The following is a 14219-nucleotide window of genomic DNA, read 5'->3' as shown; positions in this document are numbered from 1 at the left end:
CATTAGGGATTACAATCCGGAACAGAATGAGGATAATGTATTGGCAAGAATGTTAGACCATAAAGAAGCTATCATATCTCATTTAAGTTGGGCTAGCCTCTTTCTAGGATTCCATACCTTGGGCCTTTATGTTCATAACGACGTCATGCTTGCTTTTGGTACTCCAGAAAAGCAAATCTTGATCGAACCTATATTTGCCCAATGGATACAATCTGCTCATGGCAAGACGACATATGGGTTCGATATACTCTTATCTTCAACGAATGGCCCCGCTTTCAATGCGGGTCGAAGCCTATGGTTGCCCGGATGGTTGAATGCTGTTAATGAGAATAGTAATTCGCTTTTCTTAACAATAGGACCTGGGGATTTCTTGGTTCATCATGCTATTGCTCTAGGTTTGCATACAACTACATTGATTTTAGTAAAGGGCGCTTTAGACGCACGCGGTTCCAAATTAATGCCGGATAAAAAGGATTTTGGGTATAGTTTTCCTTGTGACGGCCCAGGGCGCGGCGGTACTTGTGATATTTCTGCTTGGGACGCATTTTATTTGGCAGTTTTCTGGATGTTAAATACCATTGGGTGGGTTACTTTTTATTGGCATTGGAAACATATCACATTATGGCAGGGCAACGTTTCACAATTTAATGAATCCTCCACTTATTTGATGGGATGGTTAAGAGATTACCTATGGTTAAACTCTTCACAACTTATCAATGGATATAATCCTTTTGGGATGAATAGTTTATCGGTATGGGCTTGGATGTTCTTATTTGGACATCTTGTTTGGGCTACTGGATTTATGTTCTTAATTTCTTGGCGGGGGTATTGGCAGGAATTAATTGAGACTTTAGCATGGGCTCATGAACGCACACCTTTAGCTAATTTAATTCGCTGGAGAGATAAGCCTGTGGCTCTTTCCATTGTGCAAGCAAGATTGGTTGGATTAGCTCACTTTTCCGTGGGTTATATATTCACTTATGCAGCTTTCTTGATTGCCTCAACATCAGGCAAGTTTGGTTAATTTAGTTTGTTTTTTTGTACTGTATCAGCACCTAGTTCATTACTCTTGATAGAGAGGGAGGATCCGCCTTCTTAAATTTCTTTTTCTATTTATTTTTCCATCTAGGATTAGAACCGTATACTTGATAATAATAGCAACGGCACATTATGGCAAAAAAGAGTTTGATTCAGAGGGAGAAGAAGCGGCAGAAATTAGAACAGAAATATCATTTGATTCGTCAATCTTTAAAAAAAAAGATAAGAAGCAAAGTTTCTCCCTTGAGTTTGAGTGAAAAAAACGAAAATGCGAGAAAAAATTGCAATCCCTACCGCGTAATAGTGCACCTACACGCCTTCATCGACGTTGTTTTTTGACCGGAAGACCTAGAGCTAACTATCGACATTTTGGGCTATCCGGACACGTACTTCGAGAAATGGTTTATGAATGTTTATTACCGGGTGCAACAAGATCCAGTTGGTAAGGATAAAATACCCTTTCGTATTTGTATGGATTTCTGGAATTGATAATCATAGAGGAGCCCTCTTTACCATTCTGTATAAATGGACTATTCTATTTGTATAGATATGGTAGAGGGACGTATCGAACCCTCTTTTATCCACTAGTTACCCCTCTTTAGTTTAAGAGTATAGAGCAGTTTGGTAGCTCATAAGTCTCATAACCTTGGGGTTGCGGGTTCGATTCCCACTACCGGCCCCATACTCCTTCTTTAATGATATATGCATGATATACATCATCCATTTGTATCTGATTTTTTGATTTCCTAAAAGAGTTTTGGTCTAACAGTTTTTTTCTCGGAAGAAGACAACAAATAAAAGAAAGAATAAAAGAAAGAATAAAATACGAAAGAAAAGCGTCCATTGTCTAATGGATAGGACAGAGGTCTTCTAAACCTTTGGTATAGGTTCAAATCCTATTGGACGCAATCTTATTTCTATCTATTCTTTAAATAACTATACTAAACTAAAAACAAAGAAAACTTTTTTGCATGATTCAAATAACAAGAGTAGACATGCAAAATAACAAGAGTAGATATGCCAAATTTATTTGTTACTGAAGGGAAAACCGTTCCAGCTGTTCCTGAATAGCTTCCTTCAAAAGGATTTCCGCTTGCTCGGTGAATGTCTTGCTAGAAGATATAATTTCTTGGAATTGAGGTTTAGTATCTTTTAGGTGTTTACGTAACTCATCCAGAAATTTATTTACCTGTTCGATTTCTAACGAATCAAGATATCCTCTTGTTCCGGTATAAATAGTAGCTATCTGCTCTTCCACTGGGAGAGGATTTGCCTGGGATTGTTTAAGCAATTCCCTTAATCGTCGACCCCTTGCCAATTGATTCTGACTTGTTTTATCGAGAGCAGAGGCGAATTGTGCAAAGGCTTGTAACTCTGCGAATTGAGCTAGTTCCAATTTTGATTTGCCAGCTACTTGTTTCATGGCTTTAATTTGAGCCGCGGATCCTACTCTGGAAACAGAAATACCCACATTAATAGCGGGTCGAATTCCGGCATTGAATAGATCCGCCGATAAGAATATTTGTCCATCTGTAATGGAGATTACATTAGTAGGAATATAGGCGGAAACGTCTCCAGATTGAGTCTCAACTATGGTAAAGCGGTCATACTTCCTTCGCCTAAAAGAGAATTTAATTTAGCGGCTCTTTCTAAAAGGCGTGAATGCAAATAAAAAACATCCCCTGGATAAGCCTCACGGCCGGGAGGTCTTCTTAATAGAAGGGACATTTGGCGATAAGCTTGTGCCTGTTTGGAGAGATCATCATAAATTATTAAAGTATGCCGTTCGCGGTACATAAAATACTCAGCCAGGGCTGCTCCCGTATAAGGAGCGAGGTATTGTAATGTAGCAGGTGAATCCGCCATTTCAGCTACTACAATAGTGTATTCCATGGCCCCCTCCTCATGGAAAGTAGTTACTACTTGAGCTACGGAGGATGCTCTTTGACCGATAGCTACATAAACACATATTACACCTTGCCCTTTTTGATTGAGAATTGTATCTGTAGCTACTGCTGTTTTGCCAGTCTGTCTGTCCCCAATAATTAACTCTCGCTGACCGCGCCCTATAGGAATCATCGAATCGATAGCAATAAGCCCTGTTTGAAGAGGTTCGTATACGGAACGCCTGGAAATTATACTTGGAGCAGGAGATTCAATTAAGCGAGATTCGGAAGCTATAATTTCGCCTTTCCCATCAATAGGTTTAGCCAGAGCATTTACAACACGACCCAAGTAAGCCTCACTCACGGGTATCTGAGCAATTCTTCCTGTTGCTTTTACAAAACTGCCCTCTTGTATCATCAACCCATCGCCCATTAATACAATCCCAACATTTTTGGATTCCAAATTCAGAGCAATACCCCTAGTACCTTCTGCAAATTGGACTAATTCACCCGACATTATTTCACCAAGACCTATAATACGAGCAATCCCATCCCCCACTTGAACTACGCGACCTATATTCTCAATCCCTACTTTCCTATTATATTGTTCAATACGTTCGCGGAGAATTTTATGAATTTCGTCGACTCGAAGGGTTGCCATTAGTGTTTCTTGACTCTTTTTTCGAAAGCAAGGGGAAAAATAATGCCTAAATTCTAAACGAAAGTAGAAGTTCAAGGCCTAATTAATTTAATTATCTCTTCCATTCCAGGGACCCGAGAATGCCAATATTAGCACGAATCGTACGGAAATGTAACTCGGTATTCAAACAACTATTCAGAGTTCCTAGAGCTCCTTGTACGGCCTGTTGGAAAACCCGCTGTCGGACCTGATTCATTGCCCTTTGTTTTTCAAAATAAAGGGTTTCGTTTTTAGACTTTTCTAATTGTTCCAAACTAATAGAAGTAGCATTAATCAAATTTGCTTTTTCTCGTTCTATCTCAGAGTATCCATTCATTCGATACTCATCCGCTTCTAGTTCGACTTTCTGTAATCGAATCCGAGCTTTTTCGAGTTGCTCAATGGTCCCTCTACGCAATTCTTCTGAATTTCGAATAGTACTCAAGATCCTCTGTTTTCGATTATCTAATAAATCTTTTAATGAAAGTAGATTATTTTGTAAGTTTACAACTTTTATGATCTCTTCCCGAACCAAACATGAATCTTTCGATTCATTTGGCTCTCACGCTCCTTTTTTTCTTTTTTTGCTATAGCAATTTCCATATCTTTTTTTAAGTATAAGTAATGAGCCTATCCTCTATCTTATTTTTTATGTTTATATTTCAATATACCGAAACCTATATAAGACTAGATAAATATTAAGAGGACTCTTCCGCCTAGATAAAAATATATCATGGTCAGCAAAGTTGTTTCTTTATTTATATTTGCCCTTTAGTTAATAATTTCAATTTCATTAAGAAAAACTAACTAAATAAATGGAAAATGAAAATTAATAGAATTCTTTTTTTTTTTTCTTCAAATCCAAAAAATTTCTCTTTTTTATACATAGGTCGTCGATTCGGCATTGGTTAAAAAAGGGCAGGGTGCCCCTTCTTTTTTTTTCTAGTAAATAGTTCAAACCATTTTATCGATATGAGTGTTCTATATCAGATAAATTTTACATTAGCTATTTCCCGTTTAAATTCGGTACTAATACTAATATAGTTGTAGAAAGAGTACCTCTTTTTGCCTGGACTTCAAGCAGTTTAGCTTTAACCGTGTTAATGGTCTCACATTCTTGGTTTATAGAGAATCAAAATTGATTTACCAATGAGTCGCGAAATGCTATGGTTCTTCCATATGATTTCTGAATTTATTCAGAAGTAATTCGTCGAGATCGTGCACCCTTTTCTTATTTATCCGAAAAATACTAAAAAATATTCTAAAGTGCAGCCGGATAGATCCAATCTATTCTTGAAATAGACAACTCGCACACACTCCCTTTCCAAAAAAAATCAAAACACCAACCACTACAGTTAGATTTATTAGATTTGTTGCTAAAATATCGGTATTAAGCCCGAAACTGCCAGCGGATGGCCAGTGAGCTAAAAAAACGAAAGAATGGGTTACATTTTTCATATGCTCTCCTCTTATAGATAGGACGAACAAAGAACAAAGTTTTTCGATCACTTACTTCGCTCGCCCTTTTTTGATCGGTTTTTTTAATGCAAATAGATTCAATCTAGTAATTTCTTTTAGATTAAGTCTTAGGTCTTGTTTGACCGGTGAAAGGCTTCCTTTGTTGAAATGTTCCGTTCCCAAAATTCCTAAAATAAAAGGAAAAAACTTTCCACTTTCCTAAACTAAGGACGGGAAATAAGAAGGCGAGCATATCTTCTAAATTAATCATACTCAACTCAGCCCTTCCTAGAATGCGGTATTATCTGTCCCGATAAATAGATAATTCCAGGAGTAATAAATAGGAGTAAATTAAATAAAGTATTGATATAATTGGAATTGCGGAAGCAAATACCAATTTACTAAAAAAAGAAAAAAGTATCTAATCGAAATCGAAAGAACTTTTTTTTTTAGGATTAAACAAAAGGGTTCGCAAATAAAAGCGCTAGTGCCACAACTAGTCCATAAATTGTTAAAGCTTCCATAAAAGCTAGACTAAGCAATAAAGTACCTCGTATTTTACCTTCTGCTTCTGGCTGTCTCGCAATACCTTCTACAGCTTGTCCTGCAGCAGTACCTTGACCAACTCCAGGTCCAATAGAAGCAAGCCCTACGGCCAATCCAGCAGCAATAACAGAAGCAGCAGCAATTAGTGGATTCATGGTGAGTAGTTCCTCGTGTCAAAAAAAAAGAAATGGTTAAGGATACAATCAACCAAAAAATTCTTACTTCTAAGCTCTATTGGGGAGAAGTAAAGTAACTAAAAAGTACAAATTGAAATCAAATTGAAATGTGAATTGTCCGAACTACATAGAAGGGAATTCTATATCCATATATCGGATTAGATAATGAATCTAACCTAGGAATATATAATATAATATCAATATCCTATATACATTTGTTTCTTCTATTTTGTTTGCATATTTTCTCATTTTCTATTGAATCGGATTCTAAAATCATTGCTTAAAGTGGAAACCCGCATAAAAGAGGACTCCACTTATAGATATTAAGGATATTTATTATAGTATAGATCTAGCCTGACTCCACCCTCCTTAATGCATATATACTTTGAAAATTCCATAATATAGTCTATTCTATTCTCTCTCCTACAACTCTAGGCTATATATTCATACGCATTTCTAACTATTGCAACCAAGCAGATTATCTGGAACCATGCATGAATTGAGCTAAGCTGAAAAAAAAAATACTATATTCCAAAACTAGTCAATTCAATGATGACCCTCCATGGATTCACCTATATAGGCTGCGGCTAATGTTGCAAAAATAAGAGCTTGAATACCGCTTGTAAATAATCCAAGAAACATGACCGGTATAGGGATTACTAAGGGGACTAAAGAAACAAGAACAACAACGACTAATTCATCCGCCAATATATTCCCGAAAAGTCGAAAGCTAAGCGATAATGGTTTTGTGAAATCTTCTAGGATGTTAATTGGTAAAAGGATTGGGGTTGGTTTAATATATTTCTCGAAATAGCTCAATCCTTTTTTGCTAAGACCAGCATAAAAATATGCCGCTGACGTGAGTAAAGCTAAAGCAACAGTAGTATTTATATCATTCGTGGGCGCTGCTAATTCCCCATGGGGTAACTCTATAATTTTCCAAGGTAAAAGAGCACCCGACCAATTTGAAACAAAAATAAAAAGGAACATAGTTCCAATAAAGGGAACCCAGGGACCATATTCTTCTCCAATCTGAGTTTTGCTCAAGTCTCGAATAAACTCAAGGACATATTCAAAAAAATTCTGCCCGTCGGTCGGGATGGTTTGTGGATTCCGAACAGCTATGACAACTGAACCTAGCAAGATAGTAATTACGACCCAAGAAGTGATGAGTACCTGGGCATGAATTTGAAAACCTCCTATTTGCCAATAGAAGTGTTGGCCTACTTCTACACCCGATATATCGTATAACCCCTTGAGTGTTTTAATGGAACAAGGTATAATATTCATATTGTCCTCTGATAAAAATTGAACTTCAAAAAAGGAATTCTTTTGATTCAACCATCTCTTTCTCAACTCAGCAACTTGAACTATTAATTTGATATTTAGGATACCAAGAAAGCACATCAGATCATAATATATATCAATACCCTCTAATATATATCAATATTCCCCTTCTTTTTTCTATGCAAAACAAATTCTATGCAAAAAAAGATATAGTAAGTCATTCCATAAATCTACGCAGTTGTCCAAGAATTCACTATATATTCTTAATCAACGATTTCTTATATAGAGAGAACGGCCCTCACAAATTGAAAATACTAATTTGTTAAGAATCAATCGAATTGAAGTCATAGTGTCATCGTTGGCTGGAATCGATATATTCGCGAGATCCGGGTCACAATTTGTATCGACTAAAGAAATAGTAGGAATTCCCAAAATGGCACATTCCCGAAGAGCTATATACTCTTTTTGCTGATCAAGGACGATCACAATGTCTGGCAATCTCGTCATATATTTGATCCCGCCGAGATACCTTTGTAAGGTAGATAATTTTCTCTTCAAGATTGCCACATCTCTTTTTGGGAGATGGTGGAATTTTCCCATTTTTTCTTCCGCTCTTAAGTCTCTAAATTGAGAAAGTCTAGTTTTCGTAATCGACCAATTCGTTAACATACCACTGAACCACTTTTTATTAACATAATGACAACGAGCCCTTATTGCAGCTGATGCTACTAAATCTGTTGCTCTTTTTTTGGTACCAACAATTAAGAAACTTTTTCCCTGACTTGCTGCATCAAAAACTAAATCACAAGCTTCTGATAAAAAACGGGCCGTTCTAGCGAGATTTATAATATGAGTACCTTTACGCTTTGCCGAAATGTAAGGGGCCATTTTAGGATTCCATTTCTTAATACCATGACCAAAATGAACTCCTGCTTCTATCATCTCTTTCAAATTAATGTTCCAATATCTTCTTGTCATTTTTTCCACACTTCCTTTTTTTTTCATCCTAACATTCCATTACGGAATTTATTTCTTTTTGAAGATTAAGAAAGATCCGAAATAGCTTGAAATAAATAAAATAATAATTGTTCTGAGAGAACCTTGTACTAAGAGTTGGCCATTGATACATTGATACATGGTATAAACAAAACCTTAATTTAATGAATTAACTGACTTGTTTTACTTATTAAAATAAAAATCTTAAAAATCTAAAATTTAACCTGTTAGTGTTCTAAGTTCAAAAGTCTAGTAAAGTAAAAAATATGTTTTATGTATCCTTAGGGTTAAATGTTAAATGGGGGTTTTTATGTCTCATAAAAATTGTTTGTTACGTCAGAATCTGAAGAAACTAATTCTGTATGGAGAAACAAAAAATCTCTCATTTCCGACGCGAATAGATTTTTTTTTTTTATTTCGAAATAAAGGTTCTTGTCTTGTGGGGAACGATGCACAAATTTTTGGAATCCGGTACCAACAGGTATAATCCCCCCCAGAACTACGTTTTCTTTCAAGCCTTTCAACCAATCAATGCGACCTCGTAGGGCAGCTTTTGCTAAAACTCGAGCAGTTTCTTGAAAACTTGCTTCAGATATGAAACTTTGGGTATTCAGGGAAGCCCTTGTTATTCCCAATAAGATTGCCCGATAATAGATCGATTCATCCAAAGCTCGCCCTGCTCGTTCCGCTCGCAATAGTCCGATTAATTCCCCAGGCGAAAAAACATTAGACATTCCATCTTCGGAAACCCGCACTTTTGATGTTACTTGGCGTATAATAATCTCTATATGTCTATTATGGATCTGTACCCCTTGGGATCGATAAACCTTTTGGATTTTATTAACCAAAGAAATACGACTTTGGGCTATGGTTAGCTCAGCTCCAATCAAGAATCCCCAAGGGACCCCAAGAATTCTTGGTATACGCTCATTCCAATCCTCAATTCTCCTTTCGAGATTGGGGGATAATGAATCAATTGAACGCGCTTCAAAGATTTGTTCCACTTTTGGAAGACCTTGCGTTATGTCACTAGATCTCGATTTTTCATATATAAACGTAACTAACCTATCTCCCTTGTAAAGGATTTCTCCATAATGACCATTAACAGTTGCTCCTGTAGTGGCCAAATAAGGTTTAGCTGCTCTTATAACAAAGGAATCCATATTTACACTGAAAATTTGACCAGATTTTTTTATGTGCGATTTAAATAGACATACATTTTCACAAATAAATTGTCCAAGGTGAATTATTGCCAATGTCTCTTCCCAAGAATCATGATGGACAAAGTGACAATTCAAAAGGAATGGATCCAACATTATGTTACTATCGAAATTGGAAATCCTTTTATTTTCATCTATTAAAGAGTATTTAAGTTCTTGAAGTACTTGGAAGGTTTGTTTCAAATTGTCAACGAACAAATATTTTTTTAGCAGGATTTTATTATGCGTTAGTAAATAGTAAGATGAAGAAAAATGCGATATACTAGCTACAATAGCCCCTAAGGGCCCAAAAATTTCTAGAATAGGAATTCTAGGATTCCATTCTTTTATCGCATTGGGATGTTTTGAATTCTTGAATAAACCAATTCGAGAACAGTTGGATGCCGACAAAATCATCAAAGATTGGTATTCTTTATTTCGATTCAACAAAGTGCCAATAGCTTCTTGATGTTGGCTAAGTGATTCAATCTTCGCCTTGGAATAAAAAGAATTGCTATTGGCGCGATCTAACCTATTATGGGGAGTCGGTCCTCCACTTGTCCTATCATACCTTTTTCGTGTATACGAAATAGTGGACTTGACTAACTCAATTCTTAGGAAATCGCGAATAAGATCATTTGCTCTTACCTCAACAAGGGAAGCACCAGCCTTTTCTTTTTCTTCTTGTTCCCAATTCACTACTAAGCAAGTTCTAACAAATTGACTATTTGTGTGATAAATTCTTTGAGTTAACTTGCTATTTTCATGATAAATAAAATTGACAAGTCGAATTTGGAGATTATTTTCTTCTTGCAAGAGATCCTGCGGGAAAAGTGTTGCTAAATTTCTTCCTTCGTCCATTTCATATGCCACTGTAGGGCGAACGGAAACAAAATACTTTTCCTTGCTCTTGAGAATTTTTTTCCGTTGAACATAGACCCAATTTTTCTTTTTTTTTGATTCCTTAGAATCTTTTTTTTGTCTTTCTGGCGGTATCAAACACCCACCTAATATCTTATCTGCCTCTTCAGGAAAATGAATATCTCCGGAAAATATTTTGAGTTCCGTATGGCTTTTTTTTCTCTTCACTCGGACCAGTCCGCCTAGTCCACTTCTTGTATTTTTTGTGAGTTGTGTATCCACTCCAATAATACTATTGTCAAGTATCTTTAGGGATGAAGATCTCGGCAAGATATGAAGTTCTTGAAGAATGAAAAAAAACCGATCTACTTCTTTTTGGTATTTTAGACTAAATTCTTTTGTTCCTCGATGCTCAATCAAACCCTCTTTTTTTAAGATGGAATCTTCCTCTGGGCTCTCGTATTCGTCCTCTGAGTCTTCTTCTGAGTCTTCCTCTAAAGTACCATATTTTTCCTCGCCGCTTTCCCCGGGGCTGCCATATTCGTCTTCTGAGTCTTCTTCTAAAGTTCCATATTCGTCCTCTTGGGTCCTATATTTGCTCTCTGGGTTCCCATATTCCTCTTCTGAGTCTTTCTCTAAAGTCCTATATTCGTTCTCTGGGTTCCCATATTTGTTTTCTGGGCTCCCATATTCGTTTTCTAGGGTTTCATATTCGTATTCGTCTTCTAGGATTCCATATTTAGATTCTTCTAGGGTTTCATATTCGTCCTCTCGGGTCCTGTATTCGTGTTCTAGGGTCTCATATTCCTCTTCTGAGTCTTCCGCTCGAGTCCTATATTCTTCTTCTAGGGTCCTATATCTAAATTTAACAATTCCTGAACCCTTTTTATCTTTTCTGTATCGGGGATCGTCAAAATAAGCAAAAATAGTATTTCTACGTAAAACACCCATAAAGGGGATTTCAATCGAAATCCCAAAACAGGATATTAGTTCTTTCTCTTGTTCTTGATGATATTGTAATGGAATGACGAACCTATTTCTTCGCTTTTTCGCCAACAAATCTGAATTATCTTGAAAAATAGAAGGATAGATCAAATTCCAATGGCCATTGGACATGATTCGATCCGACGTTGAATAATCAAGAATTTCCCTATCTTTTTTACCATAAGTATTCATTTGATCTTGATCCTTGTGGAGTGAAAAAGACGCTATACTGGATCTGCACATACTTACGGATAATATCCATAAATGGCTTGTTTTTGGTAATCGACGAAGATTACCATATTGATATTCGGGCGCATGGTAAACATCAGTACTCCAGTGCATTTCGCCGTCTGATTCAGAATAAATATGCTTTTGTACCCTTTCTTTAAAATGTAAAGTGGACGTTCCGGCACGAATCTCCGCAATTACTTGTTCAGATTTTACATATTGATCATTTTGCACTAGAATCAAGCTTTTTGAGGGAATATTCACACTATATAGAATATCTTGACTCTGAATAGTTACATGCAAGTCTATATAACATAGAAAAGCAGGCTGTCCATGACGGGTACGTGTGGGGTGAACCAAATTCTCATTGAATTGGATTTTTCCATTCGAAGGGGATCGTACAAGGTCGGCAGTACCCCCTGTGAATACTCCGCCAGTATGAAAAGTTCTTAATGTTAGTTGAGTCCCTGGCTCCCCAATTGATTGACCCGCAATAATACCTACGGCTTCTCCCAATTCCACCAGATCACTATGAGTAGGACTCCGGCCATAGCATAATTGACAGATCCAAGAAGTGCTTCGGCAAGTAAAGGGGGTTCTAATATATATTGGTTGTGCTCGAAATGGTTGTGCTCGAAAGGCAGTTATGAATCGATTGACTAATCCAATTCCAATATCTTGATTTCGCGCGGCAATGCATCGTGAACCGATATATATATCGTCTGCTAATACACGACCAATTAGTGTTTGGACAAAAAGTTTTTCCGTCATCCCATTTTGAGGACTTACAGAAATACCTCGGATAGTACCACAATCTCTTCTACGCACAATAATATGTTGAACTACTTCAACAAGTCTACGTGTAAGATATCCAGCATCTGCTGTTCGTACAGCAGTATCTACAACCCCTTTGCGGGCTCCATAGCAGGAAATTATATATTCTGTCAAAGAAAGTCCCTCGCGTAAATTGCTTTGAATAGGTAAATCAATCATTTGTCCTTGAGGGTCCGACATTAATCCTCTCATACCTACTAATTGGTGTACTTGAGATGCATTTCCTCTGGCTCCTGAAAAAGACATTAGATAGACTGGATTAGAAGGATCCGTTATCCGAAAATTTGAATTCATTTCTTGTTTCAAATATTCACTTGTCGCATACCATATCTCAACAGATTGGCGTAATTTTTCTACCGCGTGTACAGCCCCATAATAATAGTGTTTCTCCAAAAGAAAACTCTGTTGTTCCGCGTCTTGGACTAACCATCCCTTAGAGGGTATTGTTAAAAGATCCTCGATTCCTAACGAAATCGATGTAGTAGTGGCTTGATAGAAGCCCAGAGTCTTTAGTTGATCCAGTATATGGGATGTATATCCCATTCCAAAATGATCTATTAATCTGCTAATAAGTCGTTTCATACCAGTTCCGTCTATCTCTTTATTATGAAAGACCAGATTGGCCCGTTCCGCCATACATAAGTACCCCCTTTTCGGCTGAGTAGGATTCGACAATTGCTGAGTAGGATTCGACAATGGGCCTGAGTCAGTGATTCGAAAATTTAATTAACTTAATTGCCTCAATCTCAATCTGGATTCGCGTGGCAAATAATGATGATACTAGGGAAATCGGAATGCCCCCCGAAAGCAAAGGGGAGGGGCATCGCCGAATCTAACTTTCTTGTTTAGGTAGTGTATGAATAGGCCTGACTAAATCCTTGTACGGCTTCCTCTATTTCTCTATAAAAAGAAATATGACCAAGAGTGGTTCGAATGTATATCGAACGAATTTCTTTTTTTCTATTTCCCATTATTAGATAGTGAGCATAAATCTCATGATAAGTCCCCAAAGATTCATATTGAATTTCAATCGGAACTTCTCTTGACCCAATGACGCGTTGATCCAGGTTCCATCGTAGCCACAAGGGACTATCTAAACTGATTAGTTTTTGTCTATAAGCTCCCAGTGCATCATAAGAACTAGAAAAATGGGGTTCTTTATCTTTCCTATACTTAGAATTATTATTATTGTAATTGACTTTTAAATTTGGATAGTTTCTGAAACTATTATATCTATTTGCACAAATACCTCGACGCTTTCCAATTGTTAATACATAAAGCCCGATAAGCATGTCTTGGGTTGGTACGCAAATAGGATCCCCAATAGCAGGAGATAAGAGATTCATATGAGAAAACATAAGTAAACGGGCTTCCGCCTGAGCTTCCAAGGATAAAGGTAGATGAACAGCCATTTGATCTCCATCAAAGTCTGCATTGAAACCCTTACACACTAATGGGTGTAAAGAAATAGTACGCCCCTCTACTAAAGTGGGTTGAAAGGCCTGTATGCCTAATCTATGCAGAGTAGGTGCTCTATTTAACAGTACAGGATGTCCCCGCATAACTTCTTGAAGTATTTCCCATACAATGGGTTCCTTTTCCCAAATTTTCCTTTTAGCAATCCTGACATTAGAAGTGGCGCGTTTCGTGATTAAATCGCGAATTACAAATAGCTGAAAAAGCTTTATTGCTATCTCTAGAGGTAATCCACATTGATGTAATGAAAGCGAAGGACCCACAACAATGACAGAACGCCCCGAGTAATCGACCCGTTTCCCAAGCAGAGTCTCGCGAAACCTTCCCTCTTTACCTTCAATTACATCTGAAAGTGATTTGTATACTTTATTGTGACCATCCCTCGTCGGTTGCCCGCGGGACCCACTATCAAGAAGTGTATCCACGGCTTCTTGTACCAATTTTTCCTGGCACATTACTAAATCTGCTGGCGCTAATTCACTTCTTTTTAATAGATAGGCAAGATTGTTGTTCCGACGGATAACTCTCTTATAAAGTTCATTAATGTCTGAAGTCACTACTTTATCTCCAG

At 37.2% G+C, this 14219-nt stretch overlaps 1 protein-coding gene, 1 non-coding gene and 1 pseudogene across 3 annotated transcripts; 1 reads left to right on the top strand and 2 right to left on the bottom strand.

Moving 5' to 3' along the window:
* Positions 1–6026, bottom strand: LOC123423333 (annotated as a pseudogene). Its single transcript, XR_006621028.1, has one exon. The product of XR_006621028.1 is annotated as an ATP synthase subunit alpha, chloroplastic-like (transcript).
* TRNAR-UCU lies at positions 1875–1946 on the top strand. Its single transcript has one exon. It is a non-coding gene; the product is annotated as a tRNA-Arg (tRNA).
* A 1650-nt stretch (positions 6027–7676) lies between the features above and the next one.
* LOC123423329 (DNA-directed RNA polymerase subunit beta'') lies at positions 7677–12824 on the bottom strand. The gene has a single exon (XM_045107827.1). The coding sequence runs from the start codon at positions 12806–12808 to the stop codon at positions 8375–8377; it is 4434 nt and encodes a 1477-aa protein (XP_044963762.1). The 5' UTR covers positions 12809–12824; the 3' UTR covers positions 7677–8374.
* Positions 12825–14219: the final 1395 nt, after the last annotated feature.

The sequence above is a fragment of the Hordeum vulgare genome, unplaced genomic scaffold (assembly GCF_904849725.1).
Source record: "Hordeum vulgare subsp. vulgare unplaced genomic scaffold, MorexV3_pseudomolecules_assembly, whole genome shotgun sequence".
NCBI classification, from domain to species: Eukaryota; Viridiplantae; Streptophyta; class Magnoliopsida; order Poales; family Poaceae; genus Hordeum; species Hordeum vulgare.
Note: the sequence above shows the minus strand (reverse complement) of the source record. Positions and strands in the feature narration are given on the sequence as shown.

Coding starts and splice junctions, on each gene's coding strand:
- LOC123423329 (XM_045107827.1), bottom strand. CDS start 12,808: ATGGCGGAACGGGCCAATCTGGTCTTTCATAATAAAGAGATAGACGGA.